This window comes from Terrapene carolina, unplaced genomic scaffold (genome assembly GCF_002925995.2).
Source record: "Terrapene carolina triunguis isolate 2854851 unplaced genomic scaffold, T_m_triunguis-2.0 Scaffold88, whole genome shotgun sequence".
NCBI lineage: Eukaryota > Metazoa > Chordata > Testudines > Emydidae > Terrapene > Terrapene triunguis.
The window spans coordinates 34,312,373-34,336,861 of record NW_020664439.1 but is presented as its reverse complement, the minus strand read 5'-3'; the positions used below and the strand labels follow the sequence as shown (position 1 = coordinate 34,336,861).

Sequence of the window (24,489 nt, the reverse complement as noted above, 5' to 3'; positions counted from 1 at the left end):
CTAAACTGCCTCTACAATGAAAGAGCAGGGCCTTAAAGGGACAAACACTCACTTTTCTCTGCTTGAGGTCTGGATGGTTTCAATCTGATGTTCTGGAGGCATAAAGGGAATTCTGGGCTACAACATGCAAGTCGGACCCAATGGACAAAGATAATGGGGAAATAGTAGTATAGGTTGTCATCTCCCTTCATGGGGCAGAATACTGGTTGTTCTCAATGATGATATTATTACGAAGCCTCTGGTTAAGAAACTTGCTCTCGACACTGACCATCTTGCTAAGCATTGGCCTATGTAAAATCTCCCATTTTTTGAACAACTGGTTGAAAACTCTGGCAAGTACCTGAAATCCTCAGATTTCCTCAATTCTAGTCAATCAAGGACTTATCCAGGGTGGATGGACTCACTCTTTAACAGCTCTGTTCATTTTTTCAGGGAGATGTCTGAAAGAGTGGCTCCTCTACCTTGAAGGATCTCTTATGTGGGGTATTATGGGGTCTATCTTGTTATCCTTCTTGTTCAACATGTTCAAGGAGGCTGGTAGGGACTTAGAAGGGAGCTGCAGGTTGTGTTACCTTCAGCAGGCTGATGATAGAAATCTCTGCCCATCCTAAGCTGTTGATGTAGTGGAAATGACCATTGTCTGTAAGAGTCTTGTATACTGGTGAGGGTTTGTTGGCTGTGGCCCAATCCAGACAAGACTGAGGCTGGCTGGGAAAATGACTAGAAAAAATTGGTGAAGAAAGCACAGCTACCATTTGTAACACAGGTTTGCAACTTAAGAGTCTTGTTAGTTCCTAGGCTTGTATTCCATGCTGAGTAGAGGGACATTTTTAAATATGTGCCTAGTGAGACAAGAGAAAATGTCTCTTACGCTTTGTACTTTGCTACAGTTACTGCATCCATGCTTTTCTCACCATGAGACTAGACCTTTGTGAGGTACTCTAAATAGGGCTTAGTCTTCCATCTGCCTAGGTATTTATATTGTGTTTATTGGAGATACAATCCCTTTGAAATGCCATTGCATTTACAAGCAATGGAGCAGATGAGTTAGAGCCCTTCTGCTATAACAGGATGGTTGCTACCAGAGTGTTTACCATGACTAGTCCTCCCGACTCTGGCACTCACGGGCTTTCAGATATATACCAGCTAACTCTCTGTATCTAACTAAAGCATTTCAAGCAACTTCTAACAACAGTCACAAACAACTCAAGGGAAATGTAAATTAGTATATTTAAAAACAATTCAAAATGAAACAGTTACAATAACCCCAATGATTTAATAATATCAGGTGGTTTTCCTAAGCAGGGCTGTACCCTTGTTACAAAAAAGGATGGAATTCTGGCTTTCTTCCTTGTCTGCCCAACACAGGTTAAGTGGAGTAAAAGCTACCATTCTCTACCGATATTAGGTATCAGCAAAACTAGACCTGTGATTGCATATTTTGTTCTGAAATGATTGAGTTTGTCGTTTGGTACATGACAAATGTTAGCAAGATTCAGGCCTAGTCTACACTTAAAATTTAGGTTGAAATAGCTGCAGTGCCCAGGAGGTGTGAAAAATTCATAGCCCGGAATGCTGTGGCTATGCCGACCTAATTCCCAGTGTAGACACAGCTAGGCTGATGGAAGAATGCTTCCATTATCCTAGTTACCATCACCCAGGGAGGTGGTATTCCTACAGAGACAGAAAAAAACCTTCCGACACTGTAGGCTATGTCTACACTATGGGATCATAGAATCATAGAATATTAAGGTTGGAAGAGACCTCAGGAGGTCATTTAGTCCAATCCCCTGCTCAAAGCATGGGATAATGCTGGCATGGCTACGGTGCTGTACCTATGCCACTATACTTCCTGTAGTGTAGACATGGGTTGAGAAAGGTTCATGGGGTCCCTGAGCATGTAACTGAGTGGATTAGGTTTGGAATGCTGCAACAAATTAGAAGGGATTGACCAAACCAAACTGCAGCATTCTTTAAAATTTTGACAGTGCCTCAAGTGCTCATCTAGCAACGCAACGTTCAGCTCAGGTTTCTGCCTGCCTTAAGCTATGAATTAATCAGGATCCAATCAATTCATCTCACCTCATTAAAAGAATGTCCAATGACTTACAATGAATTTTCCTTTGTTATGTATCAGCTGAAGTTTTAACTTGTTATTTTTCAAGAATTTTTTTTGCTGTAACATAGTCATTAGGAGCCAGAAACAGATCCATGGCACTGTACTTATTTCTTACAATGGTGCTTTAAAGTTGAGGGGATTAAAGAAGGTCAGTTTGCCCCATTCTACATGGGAGTCCTTTAGCATACTCACTAAGGAAATTTTGAGTGATGTTAGTAACTGGTACTTTCTGCACATGTATTCAGAAAATGCCAGTTTTTCATCCTATATTATATCTTTTATTTGCTGTATTTTTTCTATCCAGGCGCTCTTGAGTTGAGCTAAGCATAAACCTAAGTCATGGTTTGTGTGAACAGTGTGAAAATGGTGGGAATTTAACACAACTGGATATTGTAAAAGCATCTTGAATCCCGCCAATGGGTTCATGTCTCATCCTATATTGAACAGAGACCCTGCAACAGAGAACAAACTGGCCTGATGGCTTTTCTTCTCTTTTATCCCAGGCCATTTCCCTAGAGGCACCAAATATTAGGATCTTGCATTTTTTTGAGGAACACTGCTTGGAATGGTGACTGGAAGGTCAGGAGATCAATCCGAAATACAGAATCAGCACTTTGAACCTCACTAGCAAAATGTAGGGTTTCCTCTGGCCAAAGAATAAGTTATGACTAAAACACAAAATTTAACAGCATAAATTAATGTTTGCGGCCATTTTAACCTATATTTTCTTTCTCTTACACAAATCCTTCAATTTTTCTTTTAAATTAAGCTGTTAGCTATTATTTGGAATCTCTATTTAAAGAGTTTTCTTCAGACATAGAATCATGATAAATCACTTGACATCCAGGACTATTATATTACTAGGGTAAACAATGGTGGTCTTAGAGTCAGACAATAACTGTCCTATAATTCAATAGTCTGAGAGGTCATATCTTACAAAGGTCAGGAAATCTGCCAACGCTCAGAAGTTTAACAAAAACTCCCAGGGATGTCCACCGATCAAGTTACAAGGATAGGAATATTACTCTAATTGGTAAGACAAAAGCTCCCTTTTGTCAACACTAATCATATGACCTCACTGGTCTCTAGCTACAGTGGTCTTGATGGATGAGAACATGGTGATATAAATAAGAAATGACAGCCTACCAAAGAGGGTTAACATAGGGTCACGACCGCTTTATCTGACTTCTGTAGCTTATTCACATGTAAACACATGCATTTATCCCATCATACTTTACAAGTCAGAATTTAGATTATATTGATATTGTGGAATTTTGAAACTTTGCATTTTGGAAAAGACTATTTTCTCTTACCGTTATATATAATTAGCACGCTTGTGGGTTAATAAATATAAAACTTAGCTCTTCCTGTGGTTTTCAGCAGGTGATCTCAAGGCACTTTTCAAAAGGAGACCAATACCATTAATCCCATTTTAAAAATGGGGAAACTGAGGCAAAGAGACAGGGAATGACTTGCCCAAGGTTACCCAGCAGACTAGTGGCAGAGCTGGGACTAAAACCCAGGTCTCCCAAGTCCTACTTTAGTCCATTCACTAGGCCATACTGCCTCCCCTGAGCTAATGGTTCTCTGCCACAATCAAGTACAGACAGTGATACATTATGTAAACAACCTGAAAGTTTGCACCACCCTTAGTCATGAGTACTATCTTACTCTTCAAATTCATCTACTGAAATAAACTATACTACTTGCAGCATAAGGTACTACTTAATGTAAGGGCAACAGAATTTGGCCCAGAATTATTGGACCACACTCATCTGCACAGTACCTCCACAGATTCTAAAATTATGCCAGAGAGGAATGCATCTCATTAGTCTCCCAGTGATTTAGAGTCAAATCCTTTCCCCATTAAAGTCAAAAGAGTGTTGCCATTAATTTCAATGTGACCCAGATTTGACCTGAAGAGTACGGGTTAAGGTTGACTTTTATGTCAAAACCTGTTATGTGCACAAATCTAAGCCAAAAAGTTCCTTGCTTGTCAGACATGAAATCCTGAATTCTCCAGTGTCAGTCTGTCTGGGAATGAGGGAGATAAAACTGTCATAACACAGCAGATGCAGAATTAGTTCTGTAAGGCTAAGCAACCCACTCCTCTGGCATTTTTATTCAGCTGTGCATTACTTCACCATACTGCAATTTACTGCCAGATGTAAACATTGTTCAGTAAGGTAATGCAAAGTATTGTATTGTATATAATTATGGATTATATATCCTGTCATGACAATCTCACAACTGGCTAAAAAATGGTCCTTACCTGATTGGTAAGGACCATAGAATCTTCGGCACTGAAAGTTCCATGCAGCGCCATTCAATCTCAGTGTCCATGAAGCACGCTTAATGAACAACAGAACCATGGGAAAAAGTTATAAAGGTTTAGTTAATGCTGAGCACAGTAACTTGTTCTAGGATTATTTCAGCTTTCTTCAACTGTTATACTGCTTGTATTAAGGTACGCCTGAATCCTGCAAGGCACTGTCCATCCTTACTACCATTGAAGCCAATATGGCTGAGGATGCTGTTCAGCACCTTATAAGATCAGGCCAATGGTTTGCTAAAACTGCTCAGATTTTTATCTTGTTAAAACAATTTCATGGACTATGGTAAATTTTGTTGTGCTGTTGGATTAGTAAATTAGTTACAACCCACTTCTTTCCTCTCTCTTCAGCCCCACTACTATGGATGGATAACACATAATCAGAAATTGGGACCTATTTCTTGATAATATCCCTACTGTTTATTGGTAGAAGATGTTCTCTTTCTGAAGCTATTAAGACCAAAACTGTATTTATCCTCTAAAGTAGAACTAACAATGTCCATATTATTTATGCTATGCCTTTACGATATTTAAGTCTCATGTTTGTACACCAGCTTTCATCCTAACACATTTCAAAGTGTTTTAAAAATGTCGTGATCAATCACTTCACTCATTAGGGAAGTAAAAGCGCTTTTGGGATGGAGCATGGAAGCAGTTCAATATACAGGAATGCTACGCTGTAGATTAGGACTAAAACTGAATACGATATACAACTGAGATGGCAGAGGAAATACAGGCAAACAGAATATAAGTAATCAAATTGACTAATAGCCCTGCTCTTCTAAAATGCCATGGTAATTTTAATGAGAACAAAGTGGTCAGAAACTCAGTTTTAGACCACATCTGCAAGATGGCACCTCCGTCTACACAGTACAACATAGCATCATGAATGGGCATTGGCTCAGGGTCAACTTAAAGGGGTAGAGTACCATCTCCTGAATTATCGGCATCACTTCCCAAAGCACCCTTAGGTTTATTTTGAGGTCTCCCATCCACCAAGGACCAAGCAGAAACTTACTTATCTTGTTAAATCTGATGAAGTCATAGCTAAGGTACTATGGCTGCAGGAACATATGGCTGTACACTGGCTGTCATTAAAATCTTAACAACAGCTGTTTGCAAGTAATTATCATCCCTGCTATACTTGTGGTATTCCATTGGCTTGACAGCAGTTTTCAAGCTGTGGAATGCAGACCACTGGGGGTCCACAGACTAAGTGTAAGATTTCCAAAGGGGCCACACCTCAATTTGAAATTTTCAGGGGGGCGCAAATGAAAAAGGTTGAAAACCACCGGCTTATTACAATAAATAACTAAATAAATTAATGGAGATATCTGATCTCCTAGAACTGGAAGGGACCTTGAAAGGTCATCAAGTCCAGCCCCCTGCCTTCATTAGCAGGACCAAGTACTGATTTTCCTCCAGATCCCTAAGTGGTCTCCTCAAGGATTGAACTCACAACCCTAGGTTTAGCAGGCCAATGCTCAAACCACTGAGCTATCCCTCCCCCAACTAATGTTTTAATGATCATTAAACAAAAGAAAAAACTGTAAAAACTTCCATTGTTTTAAATAAGCTTCATAATGGCTAACACCACATCCCTCTGTAATTGCTCATGAGGAAATGCCTGACAGGAGAGTCAAACATGCTTAGCTTCAGCTTTTAAAGAATGTAATGCCACATTTGAGGAGGAGACATACATGACTAGCTCATTACTGCTCTCAGAAAAATTGTGTTGTTATATTTAAGCAATTTAGGAGTGAGATGGGTAATCTTTGCTTTCAATACAAGAAGGATTATCTGGAAGCTCAATTAACTACTTTTAAGCAAATCTGAAAACTGTAAGTATTCAACAATATAAACACATACAAACTTGTCCACAGAAACATTTCCAAAGAATCACGAAAGTTAATAACAGGAGACTGAAGAAAGGTAGTAAAACTCTTTGAATTATGTACACTTTTTCTGAGTTTGTGTATTTGGAATATAAAAATCCATCAAAGGGACACACATAGGACATCAGTTAAAAAAACTAAGAAACAAACAAACAAAAAAACACTTCAATCAAAAGAAAATGCCCATCTACTTCTTATTTACATTGTCAAGCTGGATACCGACTGATAGCTTGCTGTGGAAGCTAATCCTACAACCTTCCAGTCTGGGAAAGAGTGTTCCTGAATAAGCTATAGAGATATAGTAAAGAATATAATCACAGCTGGGACATACACAGCAATGTATCTAACCTAAAAATCTGGAGGCAAAGGACAAAAGTAAAATGAAATCCTGGCAGAGAGGAATTTGTACGATTCTGTACAATGGGGAAAACAGAAATGTCTTCATGCTGTGAAAGTTGATAATATGTTTTGCAAGAATCTACATATATATAACACCTTTCATCCTGAAGGAACCAAAAGAACTTCAACTATTTGTTTACTGCAGCAAGGAAATACAGCCACACAAGATAGAGGGCAACAGCTCTGCAAATAACCAGTCCCAGCACGTGTGCACGAGAGTTTTAGTGGGTGGTTTCTAAGTTCACATCTGAAAGATCACATGGGACCTCAGAAATAAACTAAACCTTTTTGGAGGGCATCACATGCTACAGCTTACTGCTCTGTGGGCCAAATTTATTGGTACACTAACTACTTTGCATCAGTTTGCTGATGCAAAATAGCTTTGAACCTGGCTTAATGGGCCAGTTAGACCAGGTTTACAGCTGTTTTATGTTACCAAAGTGCTGCAGAACAGCCATGATAAAATTCAGCCATGTGCAGAGGGCTAAAATAAGACCTATTTAGCACGTAAGTCTCATGCAAACTCTATTTTGAAGCTGGCCCTTTGCATAGGGATGAAATTCACCCCAGATCTTAACTAGGAATCTGGCTTCATGTTTCCCTAAGAAAGAAGGCAAATGGGTTTATGTAGCATGTAATTTCAAATCTTATTTTAGACGCTTAATCTGTAGCTGTGGAACTGCAACTGAAGTGCAGAAATGTATGTGTATTTTCTGATAAGCACATTTTGTTTTAGAAATGGATGAAATACTTTCAAATGTATACACTTTCTTCAGGTTTTTAAACTGATGATTGAAATTCCATAATCAGAACAAATCCAGGGCAAAATGATACATTTTTCATAAGAACCCTTTGAAGTGTTCTTAGAGTTACATCTTCATAATCCAGACAGGAGAAGATCTGCACTCTTGACAATTCTGAATTTATGCACTTCAGCTGGCTGTAGATAAAAGGTAACTCTCTCAGTTTTCATTCCAAGGATGTTCTCGGATTTTTTATCAGTAAAGAGACACAGTACAGAATGTTACCTTCACATGATTTTCCATCTTCGCCCAGTTTCTGGCCAGCTGGACATCTGCAGTAGTAGCTGCCAATAGTATTGCAGCACTGGTCCTGACAACCACCATTCTCAATGGTACATTCATTTACATCTGTAGTGGGAAATAGCATATAAAAATTAGACACTGAATACAAAGTAGGCATTGACTAAATTGTCTCTTCCTTCAATAACACTGTGCATCTTTCTGCTTTTACCAGGTGAAGAAGCAACTAAGATCTGCTCCTTATAGCCTCCTGAAATAGGATGTGCCCCATCGTTGCTTATGTCTTGTCTTAGATATTCAGCAATTCAGAGCAGGGTCTACGTCTTCCTGTGTGTATGTGTACAGTGCCTAACAAAATGAGTCCCTGACCTTGCCTGAAACCCTTACCACAATGTTAATGTGTCAGATATGTAACTTCCTGCAATATCTTTGGGAGCGCTGACTGTATTCAAATTATAACAGTGTGAGCCGGGGACTATATGTAATTCCATGGGAGAACGTGACCCTCTGACACCTCTTTTCACTTGGCTTCCAAAAAACTCAGTTTGACTGCAGCCTTCGTCACTCAGGTATCTTTATTTGGCATACAGCAGTGCTACACTGAGTTGATCAGACTCAAACACAGTGGGGAGGGGTGCAGGGTACATCACAGCTCCAAAGTTACACAGAAACCCTCTCACTTTATATACATTACATATCTCATTGCATTTACTATACATAGCATCACATTTTTGGATTGGCTTGGTTATTTTGCAGGAACCAATCCCTGTGCAACATGTGCTGCCCACCCGCTGTCCATGGTTCAATTTCCTCTTTATTTTATCTCTGCATTCCTAACTTATTTTGCCCCTTGTTATCTAGTTCATAGTAAACAGTTCCCTGAGCATTCTCCCTCCTATCTTAGTTGGCTCAGACATTCTGCCTTTTTTAACCTACTGACCTATTTACTTATCTTATTTAGCACAAACATTCTGTTTTCAATCTGATGATTCATTTACATCCCTATTTGTATCTTCCAAGAACGGAGGCCTTCTTGTGTTAATTACTCATGTCAGGCCAGGCCTCAGCTACATACAGCTCCTCCAGGAACCAAGAACAGTGGGGGTGATTAGGCAAATTCATTCAGATTGTAATGCCGCCAGAGAAATACCACCACCTGCAGTGGTTCAGACTGGATTCTCCAGAGACCAACAGACAAAGAAAGGACTTTTGGATGAATAGCCTGAGTTTAAACTGGATTCTTTCAGATCCAGCAAACAGACAAGACCTTTTGTACAAGGAGAGTCCCCGGGAAGGGATGGAAGGACTTTGGCCTACTGAGGCCCCATAAGACTGATGGGTGACCTCTGGTAGGTTTTTTGTCTATTGTTTTCTGTCTATTGTTTTTATGTTTTCTCTGTAATACTTTCACCTTAAGGACAAGTGTGCTTGTTTAGAAAGAGTTACAACTTGTGACTTCTGGCAATTACCACTGTTCACAGCATTCTAAGAGAAAGCAAAGTGCAGACACTGGCCTGTTTAGGCAGGTTGGCTTGCTGGGGATATCACAGTCTAGGGAGGGAACTGTGCAGCCTGGAAAAAACCCTGGTCAGGAGGGAGAGAGAGAGATGTGGGTCTCCGCCCAAGAAAGGTGACTGCTGAGGAACCAGGAGCCTAGAAAGGGTGCTCTTGAGGGACCATGGAGGGGGACAGAAGTGCAGTTGCCCTGAACTGTGACAATTAATTATTATTATTGGTACTGACTACCCATTCAATATTTAAGAATTTAAGGCGGCTTTTTTCAACCCATTTATTCATACATTCAGAATGAGAGTTTCTGGGGCAGGGAATGGTAATAGCAGGCTACTCATGGCCTGTTGAAAGGGCTCATGGACAAAAAAAGTCCTAAGGAAGTATTTTCCAAATGGGAAAGTTGTAAAATATACTGGTGGGGTAGCAAACGGAATGAAAAGCAGCACATGTGGATTTGGGTCATTGCCACATGTGACTCACATATTTCACAAGGGATTTTTGGGTGATGTTTTTATCTTATTACTGCTGGATCTGAAACATTAGTATTGTCTAGAATGCCACATAGGGACATTTTTATGTATTCATGGTTAAGCACTGACAGGAAAAATCTGCATGAAGAGGTTGGTCTTTTTTAATTTGGGGATGAGAGTCCTGAACAGGCTTGTTGGCTACTCAAGAGTAGAGCTACTCAGCATGTTATTAAGTAGAAACCCAGGGTTAAGGAACACAGTGGGTTTTCAATACCTGGGAGTGTGACAGTTCTACAAGCAACAGTGGTTTTGGCACTAGAAGGGGCTGTTCACATTATTTTCAGGTTAAAAGGCAAGAGCTGAGGGAACGCAAGATGAGTGGGGGCAAGATTGGGTAAAAACAGAGAGGCATAATCCTAGCTGCAAAAGTATATGAAAATGACTAACTTTAGAAACCTTCAATGTTTCTGAGGGGAAAAAAACCCTCCTTTTAAAACTCTATTTATTATATTTTGATCAACAGAAAAACACAGTACTTCAAAGGAGATAAAAAATGAAGGGAATTTTACATATATACATAAAAGAGCTGTTGGAACCTGTCACAAACCTGAACCTTGGGCTAAGATCATTTTAAGTTTTACCAAAGTCAGTTAATCCTTTGATGAATTTAAGATGAATTTTCTGACTTCTAGCTTTTGGTAGAAACCATCCAGCCACACTAAACCTGTCTACAGTTGGCAATTTTGAATACGTTTTGCTTTTATTTTTTTAGTTTTCTGACATCAGAAACACAAAATGAAACTAAGGGTGTGCAAACTCACCACAACTAATTTCTCCATAGCTCTACACATTGTCTAATGGGTCACAAAAGAAGTTTCACTGTATCCTCAACAGTATTGGAAAACAATGCTAAGTTAAAAAGACACAGCCAGCCAAATCTTAATCCTTCTGAAGTCAATGAGAGTTTTGCCGTTGATTTAACTGGGCCTAATATTTGGCCTGGTGAAGTTTGGCAGTGAAACCTATACCTTTTCCTTAGGTCTTGCATGATAACATTAAGGCATGTTCCAGGAAATTTCCTTCCATTAACCACCAGACATCTGGATAAGGCCTGATGATAACAAACAATAACTAGGGTGGTCAGGTGCCTGGTTTTCGACTGGAAAGACCAGTCAAAAAGAGGATCTGACAGTGTCTGGTCAGATCTACTAACCCAGACACTCAAAGTCCGGTTACTGCGGGTGGGGGATGCAGGAAGGCACTTGGTCACTAACCCGCGTCAGCTCCTACTCAGCTGAGGCTGCCTCCTACCTGCATTGGGGGACTGCAGCTCCCAGCCCCAGCTCCTCAGGCGAACCCCGCCTGACCCAGGCAGGAGCGGGGAGGGGAAAAGCAGCAAGTGACCGTGAGGGAGGAGGAAGAGGAGTGGATGGGGGTGGGGCCTCAGGGGGAAGAGGCAGGGCAAGGGAGGTTAGAGCACTTCTGATGGAGTGTCTGGTTTTTAAATATTACCAAGTTGGCAACCCTAATAATGATCCATACGCTAACCTTTCTTTTACAGTCTCCAATTCTATTTACATTATGAGGACTGGTCAGTGGTCACCATCAAAATGTGATAATTTACCAAAAATTATTTGAGGAACAGACGATACTATATTACCTCCTAGAGATTTAAATATTGACAGACTGATGGACACTACCCTATATAGTCTAATTTTTTCTGTGTTTTGAAACAAAAACTCTCTTTTTAAACTTTCTGAGAACTTCACGTTTACTTTTTTGATGTTATCCAAGAGTAGTTCCAAAAATATGCTTTGAATGTGAAAGTACTAAGTACATTGTCTTTCTTCTTGATTGCAAAGTATTTGTATTAGGAACATAAATACATTTATTTCTTGCTCATCATGAAAAAGCTGTGGTTTACAGTATGGTTTACACCTTTTAAAGAGTATTTGTAATGTGTCATTACAAACCTCTTCCTCCTCCTCCTCTCCTTCTTGCACCGTATGCTCCATCCACGATTTCCTTCATCTCTGTCCTAACACTTGCATATGTGCCATGCCTTCTTCCCAGTTCTCTCTTACACCAGGAAATCCTCCTCCTCCTGCTGTGCCAAGAAACCTACTCTCTTTATTCACATTTCTCCTTAAAACATACTGTTCCTCTGAAGCTTATCAACATTAATCCAGCACATGAAGTAGAGCGGTTTTAATAACAGAAAACACAATGAATCTTGCACTGCTTTGAGCTATAGCCATCTCCCCCTTAGCTGGTGCTTAACGCATCTAGGGCCAGATCCTCAATGGGTGTAAATTGCCATAGTTCCGAGCTATGGCCAAGGTTCTTCCCCCTGACCTGTAACCACTCTCTCATTTAGAAAGCCTCCTCTGGTTTTGTGCCTTGCTAATCTGTCCTCGGAGCTCAATAAAGGAATTAGGTTACCTACTGCTAAATAAATGATCAGAAAGAGACTAGATAAAACATGCCTACCACAAATTTAAGCCTCACAGGCCTCAGTCAGCTGTTCTGTATTCTTAGAACACACACAGTGTTCAGGATTTTAACCTGCAGATTCATATACTATGCATAAAAAACCAAACCTACCTCCCCACACCCTGTCAAAAACCCCTGCCACATGATACATTTCAGTCTGCTTTCCACATTCAATGTTATTCAAGGTTGCAAATACATTTGTCTCGTGCATGGCAAGATAAATGACAAAAATTCTCTGACATATTACAAGTCTACCAGGTTAGGTCTGACAAAGTGTTATCAAGACTATTGATCCATCTGTAATAACAAGATGTGGGCACTTCAAGAAATAATTGTAATGTTTGCAAGTTCAATAGTGAAAATTTATGTAGAGCCAATATTGCCACACACAAACCAATCCATAGCAGACACTTTATAAAATCTTTTAATCCTGTTTTATTCTTGAAACAAAGGAGTTAAACCCACTTCCACATGTATCATACAGTTTCTAGATGACTCTTACATATTCTATATTGTCATATACATGTAGAAGAGTCAAACATGATGGGTTTTAAATTTATTATTGTAAACACCTGGATTCTGGATACATGCATATGTATTTCATATATTTCATACACACATAGTACTGTAGATCACTGCATAATCCCCTTGTTGATTTTAAATTCTCCAAAATCTTTTTTATTACCTTCAGCTATTTATTATTTCAGATTAGGAGAAGGTGGCTTTCTCCCTTGAAATGGATCTCCTTTTCTAAACTAAACATGTGAAAGAGGGAGAAGGAACCATCTGAAGAAGCCTCTTTTTCTCCGCAGTTTAGTTAATGCTACTCACACCAGCTCTGTGAATATCATGTAGTAGAGTTGGTTTGAAAATGTTCCCCCCAGGAGTGGGGGGACAACACCTTTTAATCAAAGTTTTCAGTGGAGAATTTTAACTCTTCCTCAGTCCCTCCCACCCCGAAAATATTTTGATTTTCAGTTGAAAATTTGGTTTAAAAATAAAAGAATAATAATAAAAAAGAAAAATTTTAGATAAAATCAGACTGTCCACAAAAATTTCTGTTTTGTCTTCAAAAAAGAAACACCTGGGAAAAAAAGACGGCACTCACATCAGGATGTAAAAGCTCTGCAGAAGAAAAAAACCCCACATATTCACTTAAGAAATGCACCCCTTCAATGAGAGACTGAAGTCTTCCAGAAAGAAAATGACATGATGAGTTCTCATACAAATTTACTATTTAAATATAAGAAATAGTGCTTGGATTTAGGGAACACATTAACTACCCATTTTCTAGAATTAAAAGGTATTCTATTAATAAGTTTATGCAACAATTTTTAATAGACGATAAAGAGAATCTCATGTCTATGACCTAATTTTTAAAACAAATCCCAGGGTTATAATGTTTATCTTCTGTATGTAACCAATTTCTTCTTCTTCTTTTTAAACAGCCACATATGCTATGGCCTTTGTTTCACTGACCACCCCTGTAGGGCTAATGTGTGCTCTGAACCATAATAAGCTGACTTTACTGCATGTCATAGCTCAGTGGACTTGTAATAGATCACTGAAGTGGAATAAAAATCTGTAAAATCATTCCCATTCTTAGTGGAATACCACATGAATAAAACACATCACCATTCCAAGGGAAAACTCTTTTAATTAGCTTAGAAGTGTTATACTAGCACATGGGTGGGCAAACTTTTTGGCCTGAGGGCCAAATCAGGGAATAGAAATTGTATGGCGGGCCATGAATGCTCACAAAATTGGGGTTGGGGTACGGGAGGGGGTGCGGGCTCTGGGGTGGGGCTGGGGATGAGGAGTTTGGGGTGTAGAAGGGAGCTCTGGCCTGGGACCAAGGAGTTTGGAGACCGGGAGGGGGAATCAGGGCTGGGGCAGGAGGGTTGGGGTGTGGGAAGAGGCTCAGGGGTGCAGGCTCCGAGCGGTGCTTACCTCAAATGGCTCCCAGAAGCAGTGGCATGTCCCTTCTTTGGCTCCTACATGGAGGCACGGCCAGGTGGCTCTGCACGCTGCCCCACCTGCAGGCACCGTCCCTGCAGCTCCCATTGGAGCACCGGAAGGGACCATTGGAACATGTAGGAGCCAGAGCGGGGCCATAGCATGGCTTCCGGGAGCTGCATGGTGCGGCCCCCCAACCAGCGCCCCAGCTGGAGCGGGGCCGAGCCACGTGGTGCGGCCCCCGACCCAGTGCCCCGCAAGCCCTAGACCCCGCTCCCTAGCGGGAGTTAGCAGGCCGGCTTAAAATGGCTTGCGGGCTGGATACAGCCCACGGGCCATAGTTTGCCCACCCCTGTACTAACATGTAGCGACTTTAGTTCAAGGCTAGAACAAACAGAAAATATTTACCTTGAAGATGAATCTAACAACTAATCCAATTTCTTCCCAGTTATGGTCTCCCAGAGATCATGGTAAAAATGTCAAACTCTGGGGACCAAAAAGGCTAGACCAGTGCTTGAGTTGTGCCAGTGCACTTCTAAACCGTGTTCCAACACTTGGTTGGGGAGCTGGAATGGTGTTCTGGTACATCTGACCCGGCTCCCCACAACCAGGTTACCTAGCTGCCATCTCTTCTTCTGGAGCAGGTCCGGAAGCAAAAGATGTGGAGGATCCAAAGAAACCATCTCCTCACCATCTCCTCCACCTCTTCAACTTCCCAGCCTGCCCAGGTTAGCTAGCTGCCATCTCTTCTTCAGGAGTAGGAAGGTAGGTCTGATATTGGTCACCCTAGGTTTACCCACCATCTCTCCTTCTGGAGCAAGGAGAGGGGTTCTGGGGGTTCCTCTGGGGTCCACCCAAGTTACCAAGCCACCATCTCTCCTTCAAGAGTGGGGAGAAGGTCCCCCTGGCTTCCGCCCAGGTTACCAGCACCATCTCTCCTTCCATAGCGGGAGCCACATCTGAGGAGTTCTATCACTTCTTTGTTTTGGACTCGAGCACTCAGTTAGACACCGAAATCAATACAGGCATCCAAATAAGTAGCCTCATTTTCAGATGTGTTGAGCACCTGCAGCTTCCACTGACTTCAGGGGCAATGTAGACGTCTAAGGTTCCAATCATGCAAATGCGACTCACTCACTTTAAATTAAGCGTGGGTGTAAGTATCCACATAATCAGGCCCTAAATGTAAATTTTAGTGTCTAACTTTAGACACACAAGTTTAAAAAATGTGCATACACAAATATATTATATATATATATATTATACATTATTTTGTATCATACATACAGATGTATATGTGGAGGTCATAGCCATGTAATAAACCAGTTCATTGGAAGGGTCTGCAGTTCACCTTCACTCTGCCAAGTAATCAATCTCCCCCTATGAGTTATTCCAACATTCCAAATCCATGAGCAGTTTTATACATCCACAATTTAAAAAAAATTACCTATCTGGGAAATATTTCTTCCCTTTTTCACCTAAATGTGGAATTACACCCTCTCCAGGGCTACAGACAGGCACTTAATATCAATGGAAAGGGGAGATTTCAAGCTCACCAATGGGATGCAATGCACTCCTTTCTAGGGCTGGAAAGATTTGTGATAATGAACTTCAAAGTAAGTATATTTTTGGTTAACAAAAATCTTTGAGAGAAGTTTTAGAGAATATTCATTTGTTTTAATTTCTCTCTCCTCCTGAGCCTTGCAAGTCTGGTAACTGAGGTATTTTGCTTTGCATGGGTATGAAAAATAGTTTCAGTAATGTTTTTAAAACTCTCTAAAATGTTTCCAAAATACTGGTAAAATATGTGGCATATACAGAATACATGATGGTGAGGGATAAAGATTTGAAATTGGCATAGTCTTTAGTATAACTTCATTGCCAATAACCCATACCTTGGCTTAGTCACTCATGAGTAATGTTATTCCTATATCTGGATAAAGATGTTCAAAATGGGTATCTAGAGTTAGGCACCTAAATCCATAGTTAGGCACCTAAATCACTTTGCTTGATTTTCAAAGTGCTGAGCATCCAGCCACTCAGCGGGAGATAATGGAAGCGCAGCACTTTTGAAAATCATGCCACTTAGATGCCTAAATATAGGTTTCGGAAACAAATTTTTGACACCCAATTTTGAAAATCATGGCCCAGATGGTCTAAAACCAAAATTTCAGGTCTGCATAACTCCTGAACTTTGGGGAAGTTCAGATCTCACCTTTGCAGTTTGGACCATTCTCTGATATTACACATTATACCTTATTCTAATCAATACACACATGTAATATTATACAGAAATATCTAAAGAGAGACAGGGAGATAGACAGAGATGCCCATTCCCCATACAGCTTGGTTTCTATACAAAAGAACAAAAGGAGGAGAAATTAGGGTGACCAGACAGCAAATGTGAAAAATCGGGACAAGGGGTGGGGGGTAATAGGAGCCTATATAAGAAAAAGACCCCAAAATCGCGATTGTCCCTATAAAAATCGGGACATCTGGTCACCCTAGGAAAAATTGAGAACATTTTTCCTTTATTGGCCGTTGTCTCTAAATCTTACATTATGTCTACCGTTTCCAGTGTTAACTGTAAATTATCCACCTCAATAGAAAACAAAGCTCTTGCTCTGATAGTGAAGTGCAGCCCTACAAGTGTATTTATTGAACATTCAATGCTTTATTAGCATTTCTTGTTCCATAAAGTCAATAAGCAGAATGAATATTTCTTATTGTGCCGGATTATGAAGTACTGTAAATCTGAGATGCTACTAACATGCATCCAATAAATGAAGCAAACTTATCTGACAGCTTGGCACAGATTCATTGAGTGAATTCACAGTTATACACCCGTCATAGCCATTGTGTTTACTGACAGCTGCAGCGCCTGCACTTTCTCAAATTGTCACCTCATTTTGTAATGTTAATCTGCTACACAGCCTCCTCCAAACCACCATGTCACCTTCATATAAGTGGAGCTCATTGGTTATCTAATTCCATGTATCCCTTCTACAACTCTCCTTCCTGTTTGAATGAGAGCCTCTTAAATGGCTATATTTCTTTTATTGTTGGAGCAGATTAAAGATACTGTTTCATGCTTTTCTGCTGGAGATTTTTTTTCTGGAATACAAAAATGACAACTCCATAGGAGACACACTCGTTTTTCCTTTTTAAAATCATAGGCTGAAGATAAGGAGCCTGATATTCCCCTCTTAGTTTCACTGACATCCAAAGTAACTTCGTTAAGGTCAGCGAAAAACCCAGTGAGAAGAAGCAGGCTCAAGGTTTAGATAAATTAAATGATCTTGAAAACCTCACCAACTCTTGAAAACCAAGGAAGCTGGTAGGAACATAGGAATAGCCATACTGGCTAAGACCCAAGGTCCACCAAGTCCAGTATCCTGCTTCCCACAATGACCAGTACCAGACGCTTCAGAGGAAGGTATAGGAACCCTGCGGTAAACACATGCAGGATAGTCTGTCCCTACATTAGTTCTCATTGTGATCTCTTCTAGGTGGTGTCTATACTTACAGCGGCATGTACAGTACAAACACTGCATGCCCCCATAGCAAGGATATAAGTAGCAGGGTAAATACTGAAGCACTGCTTAGGCAAAGAGAGACATGGCAGAACGTTAGGGTATATACCCTATATGGCTCTCTATGTGCCAAAGCAGTGCCTCCCATGTCTACATATTTTTAACAGTGCTGTGTCCTGCTGCCTCCCCACAGCCAGTGTCTTTCCCCATGGCCTCCCCCATGCCAAAGCCTTTCACTGCCACATGTCGCTTCGCAGTGTGGATGCAGCTTCCTTTTCACTGCAGTGTGTAGGTACACATATCCTACATGACACCACCAGTGTAGCAGGCCATAGTTAGAGATTGGCTTAAGCCCTGGAGTATGAAGTTCAATATCCATCCCAAAATATGTGTTATAACAAAGTCTGACAACCCTAAATATTCTTGATATCCGTATAAATGTCCAATCCCGTTCTGAATATTGCTAAGTTCTTGGCCTCAATGACTTGCTGTGGCAATGAGTTCCACAGTGTAATTACATGTTGTGTGAAAACAATATTTCTATCCGTTTTGAATGTATCCTCTTTTACCACCTAAAAAGCAGGCTTAATTTCTGAACAACAGAGTTAAACCATAAGCAGGTTTTCTTTTCTACATCAACAGTAATCAAGTAAATCAGAACAAAAATCATTGTGGAATAAAATCTTGCAGTGGTATCTATTTTCTAAATGTATTTTCACAGACTAGAAATTAATAATGCAGCTGAGTGCCCCCAGTGTCTGGACTCAGCACCACAGACTAACGAACTAATTAGCCATGATTGGAGATGATTATGGAGTATGGCTATAACCGTGATTGCAAAGAAAGCGTGTGAATCCCCTACCTCAAGTACAGTCCTTGCAATTAAAGACAAGTGTTCTCGTTTTCCTAGTGTGGTGGCTTTGCAGGTAGCCTCCATATCGAGCATGCTGAACAAAATATAAAATATGGTGTTCTATATTATACTGCATGTGTCTTCATAATAGTTCTGTGCACAGACCAATCCTGCTCCCTCCCTACCCCATCTCTCTTTACAAAAGCCTTTTTTTTTTTTGGTACTAAAATAATAGAGAGCTCAGTACTGTTCTTCTCAAAGGCCTTTGCTTTCATCTAAAAATGTAGTTATCTCATTGTACACAAGGAGGTCTAGACTCTTTGATGCCTATGTTACTCCTGTTACCCTTGAAAGGGAGATATACATAAATGATATGGAGAATAGACCTCTCTTCCCCTGCCCCCCCTTTGTCTGCATGGTTGATTCTAAGATATGGGTTCTCACTTGTATCCCAGATAGGTAATGCTCTTCAAGGATCATTCCCAAAGGCACAGTGACTACGTTTAAGGTTTCAAGGTTCTATAAAACAAGGCTGGGTTTCTTGCAGGCTCTGAGGTGTTGAAATTAATTCCAAACACAGCCTGTTGGGCTGCAGTGCCTCAGGAAGAGTTCACAGAGTGTATCTTGAAGAAGAGGCAAGCTTGTGGTTTGCTGTCTTTGGATATCCAGATTAAGTGACAGAGGAAGGAAGAGGACATCTGTTTGGTCAGTGCCAAATAGTAAGCCTGACACTTGGCCAGCACTTCCTTTACTCCCAACAAGCTGCCTTAACTCCTTTTCCTGCCCTCATTATTCATAAAGACATTTTCTTAAGCAAATATTTTTTTGCTGATGTTCTATTATAAATCAGGTTTCAGAGGGGTAGCTGTGTTAGTCTGTATCAGCAAAAAACAACAAGGAGTCCTTGTTGCACCGTTGACACTAACAGATTTATTTGGGCATAAGCTTTCATGGGCTACAACCCACTTCACTCCATGAATCTGATGAAGTGGGTTTTAGCCCACAAAAGCTTATGCACAAATACATTTGTTAGTCTTATAAATCAGGTTACCACGCTGGAATTGGGAAACATGGATAAAAAGTATGCAAAGCTAAGCCATTTGCAAGAGACAGGCATGTGCAGTTATAATGGTTAAACAGTATAAACCAACATAAACATCATTTACTTTCACTATAGCTAACACTGTGATTTAGTCACGGAGATCACGGAAGTCACAGAATCCATGACTTCCAAAGACCTCCGTGACTTTAGCCAGTGCTGGTTGGGAGCTACAGGGTCCCCTGCCACCTGCGGAGGCAGGGAGCTGCGGGGTACTCCTGTAGCTCCCAGTCACCATGGGTGGCAGGGGAGAGCCCCGCAGCTCCCTGCTGCTTCTCCCAGCCACCACGGGTGGCAGGGGGATCCACCGCTCCTGGCAGGCAAGGGGGACCCCCACCACTCCCACCGCCATGGGAAGCAGGGGGCACCTGGTAGCAGGGGGAATCGCGGGTGGCAGGGGGGACCTGGCAGCTCCCAGCTGCAGCAGGTGGCAAGGGGGACCCCCAGTGGAGGGGGACCCTGGAGCTCCCAGGCCCTCCCACCCCCCACGGCTACCTATTTCATCATGGGTATTTTTAGTAAAAGTTACGGACAGGTCATGGCTTCCGTGAATTTTTCATTATTGCCCGTGACCTGTTCGTGACTTTTACTAAAGATATCCCTGACAAAAACTTAGCCTTGACTATAGCACATTCATTTCTAGTTAAAACGAACTCCATTGTAGAGTGTGGAGTCTAGAAGGATTAAATGTAAATAAAAGTCTTTTCAAGACTTCTAATTGTTTACTTTTCATGTAACCTAAAAACAACTAAGTAAAGGTGAAATGAGCTTGAGCTCTCAATCCAGTTTTAAGGTAGCGTGACAACAGAAGAAGACGGTCCCAGAGTGTTCATGGCTTTATATGTCAATACCAACATCTTCTGGCACCATGTGGTCACAGTGTGATACTCGACTCAAGAAGCAAGCTACAGCATTCTGCATCAGCTACAACTTCCAAAGGGATTTAAGATGTAATCCCATGTGGCATTCGCTATAGTAGTTCACTTCAAAGGTGACAAAGGCAGGGATTAGGGTGGAACTATATATTCTTAAATGGTTTCAAGTCTTATACAGATCAAAAGTGAGCAAAGTATTCCAATAAGAGATTAATATACTCCCAGGTGAAAATTTGTAACAATGGGCCAAATTCTACTGTATACAATTGCAATTAATTGTTTGCACATCTGGTATCAGTGTGCAGATATTTCCCTATATGATCGCTTTAAAGTCAATTCTAAGAAACAACAATTGCATGAGCTTTAGAAGACATGATTTAAATGGCTGATTTTGTCTTAAAGAACATTTGTTTATTGTGGAAGTGGACCAAAAGAGTTTGTTTTAAGGGAAACCAAAGCCCGACTTAGAATTTCAATCCTGGAAGAGATGACAAAGGAGGAATCTTAATGGTATAATTGTAAGGATAAAGTGGCTAAATATTTGAGCTTTTCATGAATGTAGGGTAAACAGAAAGCTAAGAATAAAAGCAGTGATCTACTTAGATACATATTCATCCCCCAACCAGGGCCGGCTCCAGGTTTTCTGCCGCCCCAAGCGGCAAAAAAAAAAAAAAAAGCCGCGGCAGCGCGATCGCGCCGCTCCACTCTTCGGCGGCAATTTCGTGGCAGGTCCTTCACTCCGAGAGGGACTGAGGGACCCGCCGCCGAATTGCCGCCGAAGACCCGGAGGTGCCGCCCCTTGGTATTGGCCGCCCCAAGCACCTGCTTCTTTAGTTGGTGCCTGGAGCCGGCCCTGCCCCCATCAACATAGAATAAGTGCCTCACAAACAAATTTATTTTCATAAGCAACACAGTGAAAGAGAAACACTAAGAATACAGCATCAAATTCTGATACCTGTATTCATATTGGAGTAGTTGTGAACTATCTTTAGTTGGTGTGAATTATCATTCAAGTCACTGGAGCTATGACAATTTACACCATCTAAGAATATGCCCATTGAATATTACTTTATTACACAAATGGTTCCATTTAAATCAATGTATAGACTTGCCCATGTCTTCACTAGGCCCACTTGTGGAGTAAGGTACTATTCAGCATAAGGGTGTCAGAATCTGACCCAAAGAAAGTAACTGATTCATCCAAGTTCACACAGGAAGTAACTGAACCATGATCTGAATCCAAATCCATTTCCTTGATCACAAAATCATCCGCATCTATCTGAGCTCTTTGTGGAGGCCATTTTACAAAGCAAATGAACTAATTCAACCTGTTTTGGAAAAGCTCTTTATAAAATGGATAAAGATTTTTATGTACAAAAGTATTATGTGCTTTGGCTGGCATTCTAGACAAAGCATTTGGTCGTCACCATTTTCACTACTGGATAGGAAAGAGGAAGTGTTTACTGCAGACTGCTAATGGCCCCCATTGCAAGACCACGGTGATTTTAGAAATTGCTACGTAATGTACAAACAGGCTGATTATCACAATTGTACAGTCTAAGAAGGCTAACAAATTCAGGAGCTTTCATTTCAGGAGAACTCTACTGTAATAAGTCACTTACTTATCAGTTGGTCTCTTTCATAATATAATTAACCACAGGACTAAGCATCTGAGCAGATGAGTTCATTTTTCACATGAATAATGAAAACTTTTTTTCAAACCATTAAGTACTGAAATTAAATGTGAGAGATTTCTTAGCAGGAAAATTACATCATGTGGCTTCTATCTTAAAATGGGAATTATTGGCCTCTGAATGGTCATTCCTGTTTTATTTTCTCTAATTTTTCTTGCAGGTTGTTCTGGCCAATCAACACTGATCACTTTTACCCAGTGGTGAGTTGGAACCACGTGAACCAGTTGTTAAATTTTGAAGCAGTTTTAGAACCGGTTGTTAACCCGCTTCCCTGCGAGGGGGCGCTGTGGCTTTGATGGGCTCTGGCAGGGAAGTGATGTAATTCCTCCTCCGGCCGCCAGGGGCGCTGCACTGCGGGAGCCATGTGCGCCGCTGCGCTGTTGCTGCTGCTGCTCCCCCGACCCCTGGCCCTGGGGCTCCCGCTGCTGCCTGGTGGGTCCCCAGCTGCTCTGCTGGGCCCGGGCTGCGTCCTGCTGCTCGGGCTGCTCCGAGCTGCTCTCCCCATGAGTACCCGCCACCCTGCCCACAGCCAGCCCCTGTCTCCAGCCAGCCCCTGCCACACCCCCTGCCCGCAGCCAGCCCCTGCCGCACCCCCTGCCCTGTCTCCAGCCAACGCCTGCTACACCCCCCTGCCCGAAGCCAGCCAGCCCCGCACTCCTCTGTCTCCAGCCAACCCCTGCTGCACCCCCCTGTGGCCCTGCCCAAAGCCAGCCAGCCCCACACCCCTCTGTCTCCAGCCAGCCCCGCACCCCCCTGCCCTGCCCGCAACCAGCCCCGCACCCTCTACCTCCAGCTAGCCCTGCCCCACGCCCCTGTCTGCAGCCGGCCCCACGTCCACTGGTGCCCTGCAGTTCCCAGGGCAGTAACCCTGCACACCTGATTCAATGAGGGGGGCAGGGAGCAGCTGGGACCCACACATGTGCACACCCTAGGGTCACCAGACAGCAAGTGTGAAAAATTGGGACAGGGGGTGGGAAGTAATAGGAGCCTATATAAGCAAAAGACCCAAAAACTGGAGATTGTCCCTATAAAATCGGGACATCTGGTCACCCTAGCACCCCAGGGAGTGGCGGGGACCCACACATGTGAAACGGAGCTCATTTCTAGTTCAGGCCCATCTTTTTAAAAAAGAACTTTAGGTAGGGTTAACATACATCCGTATTTTCCCAGACATGTCAGGCTTTTTAAGTTCTTAAATTGCCGTCGGAGAGGAATTTTTTAATTTTAAAAATTCCTCCCGGGAAAATACGGACTTATGGTAACCCTATTGGTACAAAAAAATACATACTGTGGCACATCCCTTAAATCAGAACTTTTTATAGGGAACTGGTTGTTAAGATTTTGGCAGCTCATCACTGTTTTTACCCCTACTAGAACAGATTATTTATCATTAGGGACGTGGATGCTCTGAAATTAAAGTGAATGGCAGAACTGCAGTGAGGTCTGTACCTAAAAGAAAGGGGCCAAAGTCAGCTGTTGGTTTTTATGTGTAGAATTTTTTCCTTCTTCCTTTCCCAATACCCCGTCTATTTGTTTTGGTTTTGGAGGTGGTGGTTTGTTTATGATAGAGTATATTTTTTCACGTTACACTGGAGGTTTTATTGTACTTATTGTTAAATAGTGTCCTGAGTGGGGATGGTTAGGGTAGCTCTAGTTACAATATTTCATTCTTATTCTCACTAAAACCAAATAACTTTTCTGTAATCACACTCTGGATGGGAAAACCAAAATCATACTATCTAAACTGATTAATATTTTAGTGAGTTTGTGTTTGTTTCCTTATAAAGAGCTAATACAGACATAATTTCATCACCATTTGGATGCCCCCTGTCACAAGTCTTTTCTGACAACAGATCTGCTGTGTCAAGGGCAAAAGAATCCACAGACAGAGATGAATAAATCTTCATCAATTTAATCTGCAGACTCCCACAGGGAAGTCATTATTCCCTGAGATTTCATTGCTTAATAGGTCTTGTGAGTTCATCTAATCTAACTGATGCTAAGGGATGCCTATTAACTGCTGTTATGACCAAGGACCAGATTTCCAAAAGAGGCCAGTATCCAATAAGGCATCTAAACAAAGAAACCAATTTTCAAGTGTGCACAATATTCAGCTGTTCCCACTAAGAACCATAGGAGCTGCTGGGTGCTGAGCCCTTTTGAAACTCTGGCCCTTAATTTCTAGATGTTATATTCTCCCCAAAGTAGAAGAGAGA

General features: G+C 41.5%; 1 protein-coding gene across 1 annotated transcript in view; it reads right to left on the bottom strand.

The window, feature by feature from the left end:
- LOC112103668 (multiple epidermal growth factor-like domains protein 6) overlaps positions 1-24,489 on the bottom strand; it is a 262,481-nt gene that overhangs the window by 96,524 nt on the left and 141,468 nt on the right. The window contains exon 5 of the mRNA XM_026650034.1: positions 7,774-7,896. Coding sequence (XP_026505819.1) covers positions 7,774-7,896 — 123 coding nt within the window. The remainder of the gene's footprint in view (positions 1-7,773; positions 7,897-24,489) is intronic.